The 22,497-nt window shown below is 38.8% G+C and overlaps 1 protein-coding gene across 1 annotated transcript in view; it reads right to left on the bottom strand.

The window, feature by feature from the left end:
* Window positions 1-22,497, bottom strand: part of PDCD10 (programmed cell death 10) — a 52,413-nt gene that overhangs the window by 24,716 nt on the left and 5,200 nt on the right. The window contains exon 2 of the mRNA XM_044670929.1: window positions 6,403-6,610. Coding sequence (XP_044526864.1) covers window positions 6,403-6,498 — 96 coding nt within the window. The 5' untranslated portion in view covers window positions 6,499-6,610. The remainder of the gene's footprint in view (window positions 1-6,402; window positions 6,611-22,497) is intronic.

Genomic DNA, 22,497 nt, shown 5'->3' on the forward strand with positions numbered 1-22,497 from the left:
CAGGTGAACTGGAGAGACCTCCAGGAAGTGATGCAGAGCGAAAGGAGCAGAGCCAGAAGAACATTGTACACAGAGACTGATATACTGTGGTAAAATTGAATGTAATGGACCTCTGTACCAGCAGCAATGCAATGACCCAGGACAATTCTGAGGGATTTATGGTAAAGACGCTACCCACATCCAGAGGAAGGACTGCAGGAGAGGAAACATTTAAGAAAAACAATTGCTTGAACACATGGGTTGAGGTGGACATGATTGAGGATGTAGACTCGAAACTACCACACCAATGCAACTACCAACAATTTGGAAATAAGTCTTGATCGATGACACATGTTAAAACCAGTGGAAATGTGCGTCGGCCATGGGTGGGGGGAGAGTGGGGGGTGAAGGGGAAAGTAGGAGCATGAATCATGTAACCATGTTAAAAATGAATATTAATAAATGTTTAAAATTTTAAAAAAAACCGTAAGCACCCCTATTTAACAGTAAGTAAGAGAGTTCCAAAGTCACTTGCTAAAATGGGTGACAACTTCAGAGGCCACTGCCCTGTACTTGGGCAGTGCTAAGCAAATTGAAAGACTGCAATTGGTTCCTGTAAAGTGGAGGAAGGGACAGGAAGTGACTTGAAAAAGGACTATAAAAAGTCCTGAACTTCCTATCCGGGGTGCTACTTCTTTGGGCTTCTCCTTCAGGATTTCACCTTGTGACTTCGCCCTGGACTTGGCCTTCTCCTTTAGAGTTCATCTTAGGAGACTCTGTGCTGGTGAGCTGGACTGAAGGAGGAGACTCTTCCCCTGAATCCTGTGTTGGCTTGCTGAGTGAGTTGCTGGCCTTCCTTTCCTGGCTTCCAGAGGCTGGTTCTGGAGCGGCCTTCCTTTCCTGGAGGAGACTATGTTGGTAAGAACCCTAGCTGAAGACATCACCGGGTCCTCTGGCTGAAGGTTACCAAGCCCTGCAGGGGCTGAGCTAGACACTGGAGCAACATTTAGGATGACAGGCTAGACATTTCTCTACACTTTTCTTACATTTCTCCACTTTCATTCTTCCCACCTCTTTGTAAATAAAGTCATTTTGACTTAAGCCATAATATTTTTAAATCAGCTACCACAATATTACTTTAGAACTTTCATATTAGCATAAAACCTAAATATTAAAATTCTTACAAAAGTAACTTAAATTAGTGATCATCCCCCTCCTAGTTTGGAAAATTTAGCTTATCATCCTAGCAAGTAGTGATGTCCTTATAAAATGAATCAAGTCATAATCAAAGAACTATTAAGCGAAAGCTCCTTGAGGGCAGGAGCTCCAATTTTGTTTTTGTAGCCCCAGTGCCTACCAGGGTGCCCAGTATGCAGTAGGTATTTTGTAAATGCTTGCTGACTGACTATTTGGTAAGGGTACTGTGGAAGAGACAGAATGAAGACATAGTCTCCATCTGTATGCTTAGAGATCTTTCTTGGAAAACAAAACATGAGGTATGATGATTAGTTTCAAATGGATGGAAGAGATAAATCCTCTAAGAAGAAAATGTGCCTGGAGTAGGTTCATGTGGTTAAAGGTCTTTTGACTAAGTCAGTATTTGAGCTAGGCCTTGAAGAAAAGGTCTTATTTTAGTTGCTGCACCAGGCCCAAACCTTGCCATCCATCCCTAATCTCCTTAATAAACTCCATTGCTTCATCACAGTTGCTGATATTGCTGATACACCAAAAAGGAAGTAAAGCTGAACATTCTCCAAATGAAATGCATTTTCTACCCTGCTACCCTGCTCTTCCAACTTCCCTATTTTGTTAAGGGGACAGCTGTCCTTTTAGGAATACAGGTTTACATCCTCTTTCCTCTAATTAGCTGCCAAGTGTAGTTGATTTAACTTTCCACAACTCTCCCAAGTATCCCCTTCTCTCCACACACATTGCCACCCCTCAGATTTCAGGCATTCATCACCTGATAGATGCTGTTGCAATAGCTTTCCCTTCATCTTCCTGATTCTATCTCTCTTTCCAATCCATCTTCCAGATATGCCAAGATAATCTTCCAATGACATGACCACATCACTTCTCTGTTCAAAAGCCAAGGCTATGCACTATGGAGCACCTAAGCTAAAATAGAAATGCCTTATAGTGGCATTTACTGTCCTTACAACCTTGCTCCTAGCAAGGTATCCTGAATTCTCTCACTAACAATAAGCTCTAGCCAGACTGAATGACTTTAAACCAACAACGCTCCTTTCTCTGGTCTCAGTGTTTTCACAACAAGCTGCCTCTCCAAGTTTCTAATTTATTACCTTTTTAAAAATCAACAATAACAACAAAAAGTCCATACCACCTTCTGTTTTAGAACCACTAAATGCTAAATATATATTCTAAAGCAGAAGAACAATAAGGTCTAGGCAATTGTGGTTAAATGACTTACTTGCCCAGAGTCACACAGCTAGGAAGTATCTGAGACCACACGAACCCAGGTCTCCCCGACTCCAGGTCTGGTGCTCTATCCACTGTTACCTAGTTGCCACAATTTATTACCTCTTCATCTCAGCCTCTCTGAATCCTGACCTCAAGGCTCAACTTGACCTCCTCTGGGAACTATTGCTGGTCTGGGAAATCTCTGCAACGGTTAGTACTCTATGCTGTAATTTCTCTCCTATAAGGTTTATTTTCATTCCTTTCTGGGCCCCATTCCTGATTTCAAAACCATGGTGCTCTACTGCTGCCTCATCCTGGAATGGGGCCTTTTTGCCCTGGAACAAACTATGACCACTGCTGAATAGTTCCTCTTGGAGCTTCCATTTTGTAGAAGGGTTTATACTGGTCTGCCTGTGCTCCGCTCCAGGTCTGACTTCCTCTACACTCCAATACAATATCCTAAACAGAGTACCTTCATTACCTCTCTACTACTCACTTTTCTGCTCCCTTTTTGTGGGTAATCTTTCTCCATTAGAATGTATATTTTAAAATTTTAATTTAAATAAATGTATATTTTAAACAGAAACTGTTTTGTTTTGCTTGTATCTGTATTCCCAGCAGAAATGCCCAGCATATAGTAAGTACTTAATAAAAGACTGCTTCCTTCTTTCTTTATATGTATACATGTCACTGTGCCAGTAGCCTGGAAATACTCTGAGTAAGTCCCATTTGGCTCTTGTATACCTACCGCTTAACAATAGTTTCTGAACAAAGCATGCATTAAAAAAGTTTGTTGATTGAATATCCTTCTTTAGACCTTTGGTTTTTATTCAACAGAATCATCAGATATTCTTCTGCCCACTTATGGGGACCTTCCTGAAAGGTCTTACTTTCTTACTTACCCTGCTGGTAAGTCATTTCTCTACCTAGAAGCCTTCACTGTCATATCTGCAAACCTGAAAAGTTCACTGCACCCAAACTCTTTCAGATCCTTTGTCAAAATGTTAACTAGCTTATGCATGGAAAAACTGATCTCCAAGAAAAACTTGGTTTACACTGTTTCATCCACCCAGAGAAAAGTCTGTATCTCTCTACTTTTTGTTTCTGGTCTCTAAATCAGTTTGAAATCTAAGATAAAAATATCTCCATATCCAGGTAGAATCTTGAAAGCTTTCATCTGTCCACCAGGTTTTATACCTACGAAGCTAACTGGTTGGTTTGAAGCTAAGTTTCTCCACAAAGAAACCATGTGCTCTTTCTTCTGGTAAATTGCATGGCAGGAGTGACCTCAGCAAAACTGCAATGAGGATTCACATGGGACAGCCTCAGTAACCCAGAAAGGAATCAGGAGGCATAGACAAGGAGAAGGAAGGAAACTCAAAGATTTCTGTCTTCCAAGCAGAAAGTGGGTCAAATTGGAACACCACTCAGGACCTATATAAACAGTTCACTCAGAATAAGAATACTCTGAAAGAAGCTGCACGTAACAAAAATCTTATACTGCAGAGAAACTGTGAATTTACTATTTCTTTTCAGATAATATGTATATTGAGAAGAAATATCATTAATTAGTAAATTTTTGAGGATAATCTCATCAAAATATATCTTTTTTGTAAAATCAAATATTAAATTCAGTGAAGTCCAATGAACTTTTCTCAAAGTTTTCTTGAGAAGAAAACAAACGAAAAATGATGCCATATAAGCAGAATTGAGTTAAAAGAGATGTAACCTCTAGTTATTCATTAAGTCACTGTTTGGAGGAGTCAAAAGTTGAAAATCCCCTTACTGCAGGATCACAGATCTAAGGCTAGCGGTAAGCTCATGGAACATCTAGTCCAACCCTTTCAATTTGCATTCCAAGAAACTAAGGCCCAGGGAGGCTGAGTGACTCACTTGTCCAAGGTCACCAAAGAACCCAGACCTCTAAGGCCAGAGTTAGCATATATCCAATATTCTCTAATGCCTTTGTGAAGAAATGAGACATTCTAGGTATTTCTGCTGGTTTTCTATAAAGTAAATGCCATCTGTGGGTAACCAGGACATTCCAAAAAAGAAATGACATCAATTTTAGTCACTTTAAAACTACACTTGGTAGTGAATGAAATAAGATTTCATCTCAATCTTAAAATCCCATTAATATACCACTTCAAAATACTCTCTACCTAGCCTGAATAAAGATTCCCAAAGAGCACAGGAAAGAAAATATTAATTATTTTTATTTGGGGGGAAAAAACATCTCTGACATATTTCTCCCTTCTTTCATGAAAAGGAATTAATTAGGATGAAAGGAAATAGTTACTTCTTCAAGGAAGAGACAAGAAGATTTTGACTTAAGATGAAATCATAAAGTACACAAGAACTCATTTATTCCATAATGTAACAAGCTCAAGCTCCATTTTATAAAATATATATGTGCAATTTGCTTAGAACTCTGTATTTTACAATATCTAATTAGCCAAGCTTACTCTTCCAGTGCCTTATCATAGGCTTAATGAATTTGATGTGTGTTGGATTTCCATAATGGCATAACTAGTTTTGTTTTGTGATTCTGAGTAAACAGCTCTAAAACTTTTCTTCAGTGTGTGCTATTAGCCAGGAATTTTTAGAAGGCAATAAGAGTAGATTATCACCATTACTCAAGAGTTCACCCTAATATGAAAGTGACCACCTACTTCCAGGGAATTTTAATTCTTTCAATACATCCCAGAAACCATTTAATGAATGACTCAGATTCAAATGAGTTTCCTCCTTCCACAGCTGTGGGAGTCTATCATGTGTTCAAATCTACAATTATTTTTACGCCTTTGTCTCTGAACAATGAACTGAACATTTATTTTCCATCTCAATACAGTCATTTATATAAATGCATATATGAACTGTAGCTGAATATTAACTTTTAAAAACTGTAAGTATAATCCATTAAAAGGTATTCTGTTCATAAGGTGTGTGAGAACAAGATTCTTTCTAGTCAACTGTTATAACTGAAGGCACAATAATAACTTTTTACTTCACTTCTAAAGTAGATCCAATTTATCTCTATCAAAATAAAAAAAAACAACATCATTTTTGCTGAAAGTTTTGAATGCTTCTGAATAATATATAACTGAAAATTATTGGTGGTACACTTAAAAGGAAAATGTATTATGAAATTTAATTAGTAAACTCTATCCCTATCAGCTTTAGACATAAATATTCTGCCATGCTGATTTGCTTTTTATATCTTTCCAAATTAATACACACTCAGCTAAAATACTCCAAGACCAAATTGTAAAACAACATTCACCATTTGGTAATTATCATTCTGTTTTAGACTAAATTTGAGGCTCAGAGCACATAAATGTTTGGTTCTAAGTGAGAAAGAACTATTTCCCCTACTTCCAATGAAATGTTAAATTGTTCCAACCTCATTTTTGTCACTTAGGCCCTAGTCCTGGACCCCTGGATAAGTCAACAGAAGATCCTGAGTCTCAAGAGTTCTTTGCCTATAAAATGAGAGAGCTGTCTTAGATGGATTCTTAGATCTCTTCCAGGTCACAATCCAAGAGTGTGTGTTCCAGCAGCATTTTCTTCTTTTAAGATTAAGAGAAAGAGGTCCCTACTCTGTCTCTAGAAGTCTTTGTGCAGAGACCATGGTTCCTTTTGCAAACTCTTCAACCTCAAAGTCTTCATTTGTAAAACAGGGATAATGATTCCCTCAATATATTTCAGTCATTATGAGGAAAATGTTTTACCTACCTTAAAGTGATAGAAAAAGGTGAAGTTAATAACTTCTAATTATATACTTGAATTAAATCAAAGAAAAAGATATATGGATATTTTGATATGATTTGGTCCAGAGAATAGAGAATCTAAAATCTAAAAATTTTATATTTCCATTGTTTTGGTGTACATTTTTCCTGTGTCCTCTTTCTGGGCTAGCTTGTCACTATCATTAGCCATCACTAGACAAAACATTAACATGAACTGTAGTATGGTCATACCTTAAAACATTTATTAGCTTACCTCATTAAACACAGGGTACATGACTGCATATAGTGGCATAGAAACCATAGAAGTGGTCTCAGCTTCATTCTTCATCTCTTCCATTGTCATCCTCATTCAAAGACCAACTACAGTAGAAAAACAGTGCTAAAAAGTAGATGATTCTTCATTCACTGAAGTTCTTTTTCTTTTCTTTTGTGTCAAGAATGGATGATTCAAATATACTGACCTGATTGCAAAAGAAATAAAAAAGACATACAGTCTATCATCATTGATAAGATACATCAAAACTTTATATCTTCCAGATGAAAGGATTTATAGTATCTTTTACAGACTACAGTAATGTAATCCCAACTAGGCACTTCCCTTTCTGCCAATAGGCATTACTCTTCCCCAGTGAGATTGGGTTAGCATTTTATTCCTAATCTCTAGTCAAAGAGAGAAGGAGGGAATTCATGACCAATCAGAGAAATCTTGGTTATGAAGGGAAGACGAAGAGTGGAGTGAGGAAATATTGTAGCCTTCTAAGACAAGTGTTCATTTTTGAATATAAGATGAACTTTAAGTAAAAATATGATTAGTTTCAAAGATACTTACAAGAAGGAAATGGAAAGTTAAATGTTTGAAATGAAATTATGACGAAGCACTGCCATGAACTTTTAGCACTCTTGAAATTACCCACAAGTCATACATTGTTTTTATTCATTCAAAAAAAGTTTATTTGGTGAGAAGAGGGAGATATGAAGATGAAGAACTTGTCACTTTTTATGATCCAGGGACCTAAGATCTGGTAGAAAAGATAAGTCGTGTATCAATCTATAGAATACAAGCCAAAAAGTGTATATGTACATTCTCTTATACTCATTTGTTAACTTGTTCCTCCCAGATGACCACACAGCTCCTGAGAAACAAGCCTAGGCTCTTGGCCACTTTGTTAGATTTTTTTCTATTCTAGAGGTAGGCAAGAGAGTCGCTTGGGGGAAAGAGTAAACCAAAGGAATCCGGAAGTCAAAATCCAGACTGTTTTATAAGTAGCACAGCATCAGTCAATGCTCCAGAAGCAACAACTGTACCTTTCCAGGTGATCTTGGGGAGCCACACATTTTGGACTCTAGCCCAGTAGAATGAATCATCCAGCAATTATGCTGCACCTGGACATGAACTTAGTGAAACCAATATTATGTAGGAACTAAATCTTTTTTTTAAAACCCTTATCTTCTGCCTTAGAATCAATACTGTGTATTGGTTCCCTGGCAAGAGTGGCAAGGGCTAGGCAATGGGGTGTGACTTGTCTAGGGTCACACAGCTAGGAAGTGTCTGAGGTCACATTTGAACTCATGGACCTCTCATCTCTGCATTTGGTTTTCAATTCACTGAGCCACCTAGCTGCCCCCTGAGCTAAGTTTTAAGGATAATCTCCCAGAGATCAAAGTGATATAGGAATGTGTATGCCCCCAAGGGTACAAAGTGCTAAAAAGATTCAAAGGAGAGAAAGGTAACTTTTGGGCTAAAATGAACTAGGGAATCTGTAAGATGAAAAGGATTTTGACAGGCCAAGATCAAATGGGAGAAGCTGGGAGGTAGTAAGGAAATAATCTAGGTAGAAATTACATAGCAAGAAAAGAAGTGGGAAAACATATGGTACACAGCAACATGTTAAAAGACAGAAATAAAGTTGGGTCCACAAGGCCTTGAATGCCAGGTAGATTCTGACTTTTGTTCTCTAAGGGGGACTATTTGTGTTTTTAAAAACATATGATATGATGATTTAGTAAGATTAATCCAACTTGAAGAAAAACATTTAGGAAACCAGCTAAGACATTATGGGAAGCATTCCTTTATTACCTCGAATGGACAACTAGATCTGCAGGGCCAGGTCCCCTGTTATGTGACCACCACTTCCTCTCTACCACCTGGGATAACCATATGATTCTTGGTGAGAAATCTTGTCTCTAATTCAATTAAGAAGAAATGTTTAACAAACACAAAACTTTACCAGGAAGCTGAGCTAATAAAACAAGCAAAGGGGCCACAAACCTAGAGGAGAAAGAAGTCAGAAGTTCGGTTTCAGTTCTGTTGAGTTTTAAGGTGCTAACCAGATCTGGGAACAGAGTTCAGAAAAAAAGCTGGAAATTAAGATATAACTTGCAAGTTATTCCTAAAAGAATCATCATCAAAGGCAGAGGAATTGAGGAGATCATCAAGAGAAGTAGATGACAGAACCTTGGGCAACAATACAGAACAAAACAGAAAAGGGAAGAAGGGGATCAGAGATGTAGAGGACCTAGAGCTTTAAGCAGTAAAGAATCAACAGTCAAATACTAGAGAGAAGTGAAGGAGAACTTGGAGTGAGAAAAAGTAACTTGACTGGACAAATAGGAGGCAAGTGGTGATTTTACTAAGAATAATTGCAGTTAATTGGTACAGAAAGAAAACCTATAAAGGATCAAGGGGTCAATAGGGGAAAATATGCATGCACTCCACTTTCTGGAAGTTTGGCAAATTAAAAGAGAAAAGACTGAGAAAACATTAAAAGCTTACTTACTATGTTGCCAGGCGCTATGCTAAGAAATCATCTGAAATAATCTAAAAGTATAAGGAGTTCTGAAAGAAGGTTGGAGGTCCTTTCTAATTTTGCCTAGAATGTCTCTTCTAATTAATACCTGCTATTCCTAACCACTTAGAATTCTATATAAAATTTACAACTATGTACTTCTAATTCTGTTTTATTGATTTTGTTTTAAATACCAATATTGAAATGGCAGGAAACTGTATCTTTTAAATAAGTGTTTCTAGATTTTTATGGTCAAATATACTTTGATGACTAAAAGGTGATCCCACAAAAATGGTTGTCTCAGTGTAAATGTGTAGTAACGCAGTTATTTATGTGTTAATTAGTGTGCTGGCTTGGAAACTTAACCATCACTTATAACATCATTTCTCTGAGAAAACGTCATCTGAGTTCAAAATAGCCTAACATTGATCAAAATTTGATAGGTCACATGCATTCAATATATTCCGAAAACCAATAAAAAAAGCTTTTTGACTACAATGTTTTCAAGGACTGGAAACTATCTGAACCAGATGGTTCCATCCATATGACAATGAAATTGGATTTGAAGATGACCTCTTGGGACTATTTAGTAGGGTTTTTTTAATGTATATTTTGTTTTTACTAAATTAAAATATGCTTCCATGAGATACACAGCAAGTTTCCTACTACAGGGCTCTTCTTAAAAGGTGATTGTCAAGAAGATAAGAAGCCAGTCCCCAAGGAGATGTAGGGTACTGGCTCTGCTCTGATTCCAGGCTGCATGCAGTGCCTATATTCCAGACCAAGGAAATTCATGAACTTTTAGAAAGGTCAAGGTGGGTTCTTTGTCATCATTGATTACATTGTTATCAGGGCAAAGTAACAAGGCATTAAATTTTTTCTCCAAAATCTGAATCTTAACATAATTGATATAAAAATCTCCATGAGAATAATTTCCCCCCAAAGGAACATTTTGAAAACAGAACAAACACCATGCTTAAGATCCTAAGTCATGATCATCAGCAAGCTCTCAGAAATCTTTGCTTTCAGTGTCCCCTTTAAGATCTTCAACACAATTTTCTATGAGGCATTTTCCTCAGATTTCTCATACCAAGTATATTGAGTTCCATTACATACCTGATAAAGAAAGGTAAAGTGATGACAGAAAAGGACCATACTTTTCACCTAGTTTCACTAAGTCCCTAGAACAAACCCTTTTACAGGCACAGAGGGTGTGTCACTGACTAGCTCAGGGAAGAATCCCTGAGGTCATCCACCCTACTCCGCCCCAATGTCTCTGCCCTCTGGTGAAGGGCAGTTTCAAGTCTCATAATCAGCATTTCTGGAAAACAGCCTTCCTGGCCTCCATGTGGAATATGAGATAACTAGAAGAGAAGTATTCCTTTGCCCTTAGCCTTCAGTAAGTACCAGGACAGAAGATGACTGCATAGGGCTCCCTCAAGAGAGGAGAGCTGAAGCAGTTCAGTTCACTTTGCATTTGAGTCTTAGTCAGAGGGGCCTGTCTGGCTTTTCTCCTAGATAAAATCTGGGTTGACCTTTATCATGGTTCTTCTTTTTGTACCTGCACTTCTATGCTTACTTCCAGACTTCATGGCAGAAGCCCATTTTTTACTTTGCATAGTGGCTGGTTGTTAAGTGTGACAAGTTCCAGATACTCAACCAAGATCAGTAATACATAACATGTTGTCCTATTTTTTTTTTAACTAAAACAATAATGCTAGGATTTGCTGTTTACATCAATGATTATTAAACCTGGGGAAAACAATCCTATCAATTCTTTCTGTAAACAAGCCAATTTCGATTTCTACGATTTCCTTTTTCTAATTCTCCTAACCTTAGTTGCTGCCCCCCTTAATGTTAAGAAAGAGTCCAAAGATCTGACATAGCCACTGTAATGCAGGATTCATGCAAGATCTCTTGCATTTGCAAAATCACCCTAGGCAATCCTGGCAGTTAGCAGAATGGAACTTTGGCCTAGCAAGTACCAGTCTCAAGACCAGACTACTGGAGCTGGGACTATAAATACCCCTGGAGAGCCAACCTGGGGGTTCTGATTTCCTTGACCTCACCTAGACATCCAGCTACCCCCTGGACTTCCCCTTGGGATCCCTGGAGGTTTGGTTGGTGGGTTGTGGAACGTGGGCAGGAATTAGTTAGGTTAGCCTAGCCAGGAACACACCTAAACCAGATCATCAACCTCACTGGTCTAGCTGGTTGACCACTTAGCAGCAGGGCAGTGGAAATTATCCCTGGCTGAGGGGCTGGTTCCCTCAGCCTGATCTTACCTTCTGAGGCCCTCTGCCAGCACTGGCCAGTCACCCTTAGCAACAGCTTCTCTAGACCCTAACCCTCTTCCCTCAGTTTTCCCTTGTGTTTAAATAAACCCTTAGCCTGATACTGAGAGCTTCTATAGTTATTGATAACATCATCCAGGGCTAAGGGGTTGTGGAGAGGGAAGATTGCAACCACTTGTCTCCAAAGGGAGTACTGGCCAGGCATCCATTTTATTCAGGAAGTGAGGCAGCTTCATTTCTTGTTGGTTTATGCTTTCTCTCCAGTAGGGGCTCCTGGCTCCTCACCTTAAAGGAGCCTACAGACAGCAGGGAGGCTGACCAGACATCTCAGTTCAGGCCCACACATCCCTGGCTGTCTCAAATTAACAAATACTGTAGTTGTGAGTTTTATATGTATCAATGTGAGTTTTTATGTATCAAGTTTCCAAAAGCAGCAAAAATTTCAAATTTTGTTGAATTCTCCTTTTGTGCAGAAGGATTTTAAAAAGTTAAGCACAGAGTGAAAAAAGGTTCATGGACAACAAGTGTTGAATTCTGAATCTATACAACAAAGATCTAACCTTGTATGTCTTCATATCTTCATGTATAAAGTGAGGAGATTTGACAAGGCTCTTAAAAATGTAAAATTTCATCTTTCTTATTCTTACTGATTTGCTCTTTTCACTTCCTAAAACCTCTGTGACCTAGGACAATTCATACAATGTCTCCTCTCTGACTTGACTTCCTTCCTATTAAAAGATGGGGATGGGTTGATGGTGGGGTGTGGATAAAGTGGCCTGGAGGTCCCCTTCTGGTCTCTATCTACAGTCTTACGATCTGCTATAGACACAGAAAGAAATTTCCAAGTCCATGAAAATGTATTGTTCCTCAACTATTAAAAAGTCATGTTTTTTTAAACCCTTACTTTCCAGCTTAGAATCAATACTTAGTAAACTGGTTCCAAGGCAAAAGAGCAGTAAGGGCTAGCAAGGGCCACATAGCTAAGAAGTGTCTAAGGGCTCCCATTTCTAAGCCTGGCTCTTTATCTACTGAGTCATCTACCTGCCTCCAACCTAAGACTTTTAATAAGGAGGTCTTCTCAGTTGTGTGATCTTGGGTTACTAATGTCACACTTTATCTCCAAGCTAGCTTTGTGAATTAATTCAGTCCGGCTTGTCCTAAAGTTCGATGTAATCTTGTGCTTCTAAGACTATCCTAGAATCATACAAATAGTTTTCCTTAAGACATACCCACCTCACTAACTGCCTAAGGAAACACAAGATGGGTTCCCAATCTCTGCTAGCTCACCAGGTCTTCTTCTCTTGGAGCCAGAGCAAGGTAATGGGATGTTGAGCCTACTTGCTAGGCTGCAAAGATCTGGGCAGGCTGGCTTCCAATGTCATCACCAATAAAAAAACAGAATGTACTAATAAACCTAGAAGACTAATAGAAGAACTCAAGAGGATAGATGTAGTTTCCACTTAGAGAAATCCCTAAATACCCAGCCATGGTCTTCACATATTCTAGCTCCCTGTTAGTGAGAGTAAAGCAGAATCACTTTCTCTCACTGAGCCAGTCACGCAAAACTTCTTGGAGACAATGTTATATAAAATCAGTATCTCTATCCAAAGGGAGAGTACAAATTGAGGATCAGAACAAGGTGTCCCTGACTCTTAAAGGATCTGCTATCCAACCCACCATAATCTATGTTCCTTGCAAGAGGGAGTCGTCCAGTTTTCAAGATAACCTACCAGCTCCCTTTGCCTATCTAGGTGTTCCCCCAAAAGAGCTGGGTAAGCTGCCTATCTATGACCCTCAGTAGTTGGTTTGACTGAGCTCAAAAGCTGTCTCCAAAACCTGTGATGATTGCTTTCAAAAAGGCTAAGTCAAACCTAGGTGGGTCTGACCCCTGAGGTAAAACCTCAAAGCCAACCTGACAGGATTTTAGACAAAACCTTCTGGAAAGTTGATAAAAACACAGTAGGTATAGTCACATCCTTTGCTAGATGGTCTCCAATCACATAGAGAACCTCCCAAGATGATTTTAGGGTTTTTCCTTTTCTACGGACAGGCTGAGGTAGCCAAGCTCCAGCAAGCCAGTCTTTCCTCTTCCCTTCAGGACAGGAAGAGTCTCTTGCTCCTCCAGGGAGTCACTTGCTCTAACAGTTGTCCCTTCCATACTGTGCCTCCTCTGGCCCCTGCCTGCTAAATCCTTTCTCTAGATTTCCTAACATGTGCCTTAAAGACAACCTTCCACTTCTCTTGAATCTTATCCTTATCTCTATCCTTTTCCCATTACCCCAAGAAACCTTTTTGGGCTTTTTTCAAAAAGCAGCTGCCACTATTTATAGGACTCCAGAAAAGGAAGGGTCCTTAGATATCATCTAGTCCAATCACATCCTTTACCAAGTGCCAAGTAAGTAGCTAGGAGATATTTCCCCAAATTCACAATTAATATCACCTAAGATAGGATTTGAACCTAGGTCCTTTAAAACCAAATTCAGCACACTTGACATCATTCTGTGTAGTCTCTTCATACTACAGTGAAAAAGAGGTTAGGCAGCAGAGGAAATAAAGGAAAGGAAAAGGGGCCTCAAGGGGAAAGGATATGGACATGGAGGTATTCATAGATCAAAAGCAATTTCTCTGCCTTAGAGATTTCTTCTCTTAAGGTAATGAGACTCAGTGTTAAAAGAAGAAGGAAGAACCCTTAGATCTCTTCCTCAGTCTTCATTTGACAGATGAGGAAAACTTGGTGCAGATACTTTAAAGTAGCAAGACCAATACTAGTAGAGCATGTAGTGAGATAAGGACTGGATCTCTAGTCACAAGGTCCAGATTAGTTATAGCCTTGACCCTTGCTAGCTGTGTGAACCTGAACAAGTCACTCCAATTTCTGCCAAATGTGCTACCACTTTTCTAGGTACCCAGGTTTACCACTTTGGAGTTAATCTTACTCTTCATTCTCACTCACATCTCCTATCCTATCAGTGACCAAGTACTACTCATTGTTCCTCTACCAAACTCCTGTATCTCCCTTTTCTCCACTCATTCTCCATCATACCCTAATTCAGGTCCTCATCACCTCTTGCCTGATTGACTGCAAAAGCCTTCCTTGAATCAGCCTTCTGGCCTCAAGGTTCTTCCTCTATTTATACAGCTGTCATTTAGACTGAATTCCTAAGACACAGGCCTGATTACATCATTCCTCTGATTCAATATTCCTGCTCTCTAGGCAGCTGGAAGGTGCAGTGGATAGAGTGCAGGGCCTGTAGTCATTTGGTCTCAGCAACTTATTAGCTGTGTGTCCCTGGGCAAGTCACTTAAGCTCTGTCTGCTTCAGTTTCCTCACCCATAAAATGGGGATAATAACAGCACCAATCTCTTAAGGATATTGGGAAAATTAAATGAAATATTTGTAAAGCACTTGGCCCATTGCCTGGCATGTAGTAGAGATAAATGCTTGTTCCCTCTCTCCCTCCTACCTTCCTTTGGGGAAAAAATATAAACTTCTCTATTTGGCATTTAAGTCCTTCACAACCAACCTAAAGTTATTCAAATTGAAAGACAACTTATTGTCATTCTCCCAATTAGACTTATTCCATAGTACATCCCCCTTCCATTTCTGGCCTGACACAAATCTACTTCCCATATTTATGGAGGGCACCATTCCTGGCAATGCCCTCCCTCATCCACTCTGCCTCTTGGAATTTCCAGTTTCCTTCAAAGTTCATCTATGGTGAATCTTCCTGCATAAAACCTGTTCTTTTCTCACTGGCTGTCAGGGCTTTCTCCTTGATGGCAGTGTACATTCTTTGTTATTTATTTCCTGAGGATCATAAATACACAGCTGGAAGGGACCTTAGAGGCCATTTGTTTCCTCATTTTATACAGGATATAATATATATATATATCTCCTGAGGAGAGGTAAGGAACTTCTTCAGCATCACACAACTAGTAGGTTTTTGAATCCAAGTCTATCCATGAGTCATAAAGTGTACACCTTGCCTTTGTCACTGTGGTCCAGCTGTCTTCTCCTCCTAGAAGATGCCACCACTCCCAGAGTTGCTCCTGAGGCCCCTTCCTCTCACTGGTCCTTTCCTCACAGGAACTTCATTTTCAAGAAGGGCCTTCAGCAGCCACCATGTTCACACCTTCTTCATACTTTTGACTTTCTGGGCTTTTTTCTCCTCCCTCTGATTGAGTTCTTGCTATGGACCTGCTATTTCTCCCCTCAACGCTTGAAGGGCAAGATCTGTCTTTCTGATTCTATGTGTATACCTAGAGTATAGCACAGGGTTGGGCACAATAGTGAATGCCTCATAAATGCTTGCAGAATTGATATCTTATAAATTTATATGAATACATGAGGTTTCTCCCCAATAAAACTCCTTGAGAATGGAAGCGTCAATTCTTTTTATCTCCAGGACCTCAAAGAGCATGTCATAGAGCATGGCAGATAATAAGTGTTTGGATGACTGGCTCTACCTCCCCAGGTCTCAGTTTTCTTATTTGTAGCTATAATGGCAAGAAAAATACATTTAGGTCCTATGTTCAAATCCTATCTCCTAGGTTCAAATCCTAGCCTCTGCTGCTTACATTTTTGGGATCTTATGCACTTCATATTTTGAGGGGCCCTTGATTTTGTCATCTGTAAAACCTAGGAGATAGGATAGGTGAATTTAAAGCTTCCTTTGAGTGATAACAGATTATGACTTTCAGTCCAGTGTTCTTACCTATAGGCTATACTAAGATTTCATCTTCTGTTTTGGGGGTTTTTTTTTTGGTTAAAGGTAGATAAGACAAGTAATTGACATTTATGTGGCAATTTATAGACATTATCTCATCTGACTCTCACAATAATACTGTGAGATTGTCCCAGAGGGGCTGCTTGGTGAGGCTGTACATATTTGCTCATGGAAATTTACACAGGTAACAAATGACAGTAGTGAGACAGGAACCCTGGGGTTCATGACACCAAATGTAGGGCTATTTTCACTATACCATGCTGGATCCTACCTACATGTTAAGAGTCAACACGGGAAGTAAAAGGTACACTGAATTCAAGTGGGGTTTCCATCTCAGTCCTGATACTTGACTCCTGAGTAGAGGAATTTGATCTTTCTGGGACTTGGTTTCCTTACTCAGAAAATGGACAAGGGAACTTTCAAAGCGGTCTCTTCTAGCTCTAATTCTTATAAAATTATTCTTGCTCATACAAGTTAGTTCAGTGGATTATCCAGACTGGACTCACTAAAAAACACCATGAGTATGTTCAAATGTATCCCAGAAGAAATTTTCCCCATTTCTTTGGGAACTCTTGAGGATTCCAAGGGAGTCAAGCACAAATAACGATTTCAGAGACTCACATGGACATCTTTTTCCTCCCAGCTCATCAGCCTAAAGCAGTCCCTTATATCCTATTCAAGTATGACTCCCCTAGCAACATTTTCAAGAACATGTCACATCACTGGTAGGTCTGCAGACAAAGTCAACAGAATTCTTGATGATGGGGTACACCACGATACATCAAGGACCATTGTCCTAATTCTCCAATGTGAAAGTATTTTGAATGAGGCTTAGTTTCTCTGTGCTCATCATACCTGAAATCTAGATATATTGTGAATATAGTCTTCCACTCACTTATATCAGCTATATTCAACTCATTAAAAAAAAAAAAAAACAAAACAGAAACAATTGTACAAATGGTGGCCAGATTGAGCTTGAAATCTACTCATGCCTACTTAAAAGACAATGTACTTTAAACAGAGTTCAAACAGTACCAGGTAATTATTTTCCATCAACAATGCTGCTTAGTTTCTACCCCGGGGCACACCATGCCCTCCTCAAGGAGAAGGTGACCACTAAAAATCTCCCTCACTACCTTGCTGACTGACTCAATACTTCCAACACCCTCAGCTGGCCCTCCCCTCAGGAGGCTGGTGTAAGAAATTCTTCCCATCCTTTAGACAAGGCTCATAACTTTCAGAACTTTCCAGGTAACTGTCCATTTTTCTATCAGGAGCTGTGTCTAGTTTCTATTCCATGGAATATCATGCCCTGTGATGGTCTCCTTGCTCTCCCCTTTTTCAGTTCCCTTCTATTTCTACCCCTTTTAGACTGTAAGTCCTTAGGGAAAGAGATAGTCTTTCTTTTTATTTTTATTCCCAGAATTCTGTACAGTGCCTGACCCATAGTATATAATGTTCAGTGAACTATTAACTGTACTCAAATAAACAAAAAAAGACCTCCAACCTAGAAAAAAACATAATGTATCCCCCACAATACCCAGAGTCAACAACAAAGACTTGGGTTTGTAGAACGTGTATATGGACACTCTAGGTACCAATAATCTAACTCTGTCCACGTGCTCTATTATGAGGCTGTTGTTTCCCAACCTGTTTCATCTGAGACGTACAGGAGTTCTTTGACAAAATATTTAAGCCAGTAATTTTCCCCTCTAAAATGCAAATTCTGAATTATATGCAGCCTCCCCTACTTCTCAAGACTTTATCTACTCACCCAAAAGTGTATATTGGAATTCTTTACAGCACATAATTTAAGAACAGGCCTCCATATGGGTTAATTATGTAGTTCATTACACTTCAGAGGACAACCTGACCAAGTACAGGACTATCCTAACACTAATTATCCAGAAATAACATATTAAGTGAAAGATGGTAAGTATTATTCTTATGTCTTTTTGAAAAATTGACTCATTGCATGGCATGGGCAAGTTATTTTGAGATGCCAAAGGGAAAAATAGGACTGTCTTCAGAAAGAGGTTCACTGCCACATTCTTTAGAAGCTCAACTAAGGGGCTGCCCCCTGCTACAGAAAAACTGCCATTTATTCTTAAAATTCTGTGACATTTATTTTCATACATGTTGTATATCCTAGTAAGATGTGATCCTAGGAAACTAGAATTATTTTTTCATTTGGCCTTATATATCACATGCCAACGGACCTTAGCCATGCTTGGTATGATAGTATTTTTAAAAACACATTAATTTAAGACTTTACCACTTATTCCAAAGGATGATGTGGAATCGTGAATAATTTGCCCTGATCAAACCCCATTTGGAGTGTTATGTTCAACATGCCCAGATTTTAGAACTGACACCGATACACTAGACTATGAACAGGTTGAAAAAAGAAGCAACTGTGGCACAAATAGGATGGTTGAAAAGGGATCATTTTAGCTGAAAAAATGAATGATGGCTTTCTTCAGTTACTTGAGGAGCTCTCACATGTGGAAGGATTAGATTTGTTCCAACTGGCCCCAGAGGAGAGCTCTAGAAACAGTGATGGAGACACCATAGAATCAGATTTAGGAAGGCTCCAGGAAAAAAAAAAAAATACTTCCTAGAATTCAAGCTGCCTCCAAGTAGAATGGAATCAGGAGGTGTAAAGTTCCTTGTCAAACATGGCTTTCAGACAAGTACTAAGGAAAGGCTTGTAGGGCTGGGTGGTAGAGAAGCATCCATATTGATGCTGGCTGACTTTGAGAACTTCTGAGATTAGTCCCTCCCACCCTAGATGTCAGGAGTAAGAACAACTTAATGGAGAATTATATGGCCAACAAGAACATTGCCATTTAGTCATGATGGATTAAAAATATTATTCAGAAATGATACTGGATGATCTCAACTACTTTAACAATCCTGTGAAGTAGGTGCTATTATTGTTTTTCCTATTGTACAGATGAGGAAACTAAGGCGAGGAGTTAAGGGAATCTTATACAGGTTTGACTCCACTATGCTCCAAATCCTCAGAATTTCACATAGCAAACAGAATAACAATCCTAATATAGCTATCAGTGTTGGCATTTTCCAAATGATAATTGGATTATAATTCAAAAGTTTGTATGTCAACTGTAGTTGACATATGGAATGGTAAGAGATACTCTTTCCTACTTTTGAGAAATTTTACCTCCCACAGAAGCAGCAGGGGATCTAGCTGAGCCTAGAAGTTGAGGAAAGCTTGAGGGGGGAATCAAGATGGGCCTCCGGAGTTTTGCTGAGTGAGTGTGTGGGGTAAGACAAAGTGTTCATAGTAGCAAGCAATCTTGAGTGATGTGTTGGGACTCTGGTAGTAGAATGTCAGTCTGCAATGGGGAGGGGGAAAAGAAATAGGCAATCCCAATCAGCTAGTAAAATAAATCTTGACCTGAAGAATCCATTTGTGTGAAAGAATCATTTCCAACATGGAGACTCCTTATAGAGAACAGTGAACAGTTACCCAGATCCCTAGCTCCCTATCCTGCTAACCACAGGGATGAAATTATCTGTGCCAGTGGAGGGGAAGGGTGCACACATAACAAACAGACTTACTCTGCACTAGGTTCTACTCTTAGTGCTGGCCACACAAAGAAAGGCAAAAATACTATCCTTTCCTTCAAAAGACTCACATTCTGATGGGAGAGGAAAAAACTTTCAACAACCCTGTATGCTTATGTATTGTGTGTGTCTCTCTCAATACACACCCACCCACCATATGTGGTACAAACAGGCCATTGGAAGACAAAGCCTCTTAAGAAAACTGAAAGCTGAAGGATGCCAGTAGGAGGGAGAGCATTCCCAAAGGCTGTGAATGCAGACCACAAGGGGCTATTCTCCAGGTCACACAATAGTCAGTCAATAATGGCTGAATATGGAGCTCCCATCCATCAGGTGCTGAGCACAGGACAGGCCGTGACCTCAAGAAGCTGACATTCTAATAGTTATGATCTCCTTTGGGTAAACTGTTTTCACCTCCAGCTTGAATTATTTTAACACAATTGGAAAGTTTCCCCTTTCCCAGAGCCCTTGGGACAAGCAACCCAGAAGCACTAAAGAATCTCTAGGTTCTTCAGAGGCCCAATCTAAGGAGATGACATTCATTCACAGATGTTTCAGTATTGGTTACTTGCACTTCAGGGTTTGAAATCTTTCCTGAAACAATCCCAAGTGACAAGGAATTTTTTCCCCCTTTACTACTTCTACCAGGAGAGACAAAAGAGTATGTAAGGTATTTCAAATATAGGGAGATAATGACATGGCTACAAATATTGGCTTGTTATCTTATTGGTTCATATATTGGGTCTATATACACTCAGGCCCAGATGTACTCAGTCTCTCCTCCATTTCTGCCTATCAAGATCCTTTTCTTTCTTCAAGGCCCTGGTCAGGCATCACCTGCCTCATAAAACTTCACCTCATTACTTCAGTTAAAAGTTTTCTTTTGCCTATAAAATTCTCCTAGAACAGTGATGGGCAAACTACAGTCCACGGGCCAGATGCAGCCCCCTGAAATGTTCTATCTGGCCCTGCGACATTATTCCTAATCTGACAAATACAATGAGTAGGATACAATACGATGAAACGTGGAAAGAGTTGCCTTAGAAACAGACTGATAGATGAGCATTTACTTTCCTTTGGTCCCCTCTTTAAAAAGTTTGCCCATCACTAGTCTAGAACAATTCTCCTGGGGGGGGGACTATATACACACACATACACACACACACACATAAGAAGAACTTAATAACTGTATGTTCAATTGCAGGTCAGATCCAAAGGCAGTGAACAATTCTAATGGCATGCTATTGTGTATATCTTCATTCAAAGAATACTGAAATATTGTAACAACGTAGGGCTCTGTCCATCTTTGAGTTTCCAATTCCATTAGGAAGCAAGATGATAAGGTAGCCAACATGAGCAACATGTTTCGGGAATCAATGACTAAGGGAATGAGATACACTCCTTTTTCCTTTTCCTTTTCTTTTTAATAAACCCTTACCTTCTGCCTTAGAATCATACTAAGTATCAGTTTCTACACAAAAGAACAGTAAGGATCTGGCAATTGGCCATAAGTGACTTGCCCAGGGACACATGGCTAGGAAGTGTACAACTTCAAATTTGAACCCAGGACCTCCTGACTCCAGGCGTCTAACCACTGTGCCACCTTCCTACCCTACCTTTTCCTTTTTACTGTCTAGCAACTGAAGTCTATTTGGAAAGCCTATTCATGAAACAAGGGAGGGAGATTGACTAAAAGTTATGACTCTCATTCAAAACATTCCAATAATGGTGGTAATAATGGTTATTAGGGACAATTCCATCTTCACACTAAAGCAAAGAAGTCCAACAAATTATTCCAGAAAACCCAGAGAATACTAAAAGAAAACTAATATTACACTCCCAAAATATGGAGGAAATATATTCAATTAGATTAGTAATTTACAACCTGAGAAAAAAACAGGTCTATTTACTGTTCAAATTTTGATAAGCTATTAAATATAAAATTAGTTTTTGTTGACCAGTAAAATTATACATGAGAAACAGCTGCTATGAACTTAGTAACACTTTTGGAATATTTTTTTTTATTAACCACAGAAGTATCCAACCATCTATCTAAACATAAATGCCAATGATTATTCAGTGTTTATGTTTACTTAAAAATTTAGAGATTTTGGGAAAAAAAAACAATTAACATGATATATAAGTGGAGAATCACTGACTTAGGCAAAGCAGAAAGGAAAAGTAACCCTTGAAACAGAAAGACTATGACATCAATTTCCAGCTGGATTAAAAGTAGAAAAAATAATTGTTATAAAAAACTTTTGGGGTTTCCATGCAAACGAAAAAGGGCAACTCTTATTTTTTCAGCATAATGCAAAAGCCATTTCCAACCGTTAAAATACAAATTCTAACTTTTCTATTAGACCATGACAATCTAATGAGGAAAAATTTCCTATCTTTAAATAGTGTCTTATAACCTAATTCACCAAAACAATACTGACTTTGACTTGTGAAAGTATCCTGTTTATTTTCTTGATATTCCTTATACTTATTTCACTCCTAGGGAAAAACATCTACTATTAATTTGCAATTTTAATGACATGATTTATCCCAGATCATATAACATAGGAAGCTTTCATTTTCTCCACATGGTAACTACCTTTGAATGAAGATCTTTTTATTAAATCTGATGTCACTTCTAAGACTTTGGAGACACCTGCATAAACAGACCCTTTCTTTAGGAACTTGGTTAGGAGTACAAGATACTTCAAAGGATCCAACTATTCCAAAACAAGATCCAACCTTACTTAGTTAACTGGCCTCAGATCCACTCCTTGGGAATGTTGTAGCCATGATTTCTATCCAGAGATGGAATAGACTAGATGTCCTCTAAAATGTCTTTCAATTCTGAAAATCTGGGATTCTGAATATTTATATTTTACTATTAAAAATACATATAACACATGGGTAGCATTATAATTTTAAAGCCAAATCTGAATAATTTTCTTGG

This window comes from Gracilinanus agilis, chromosome 3 (assembly GCF_016433145.1).
Source record: "Gracilinanus agilis isolate LMUSP501 chromosome 3, AgileGrace, whole genome shotgun sequence".
NCBI lineage: Eukaryota > Metazoa > Chordata > Mammalia > Didelphimorphia > Didelphidae > Gracilinanus > Gracilinanus agilis.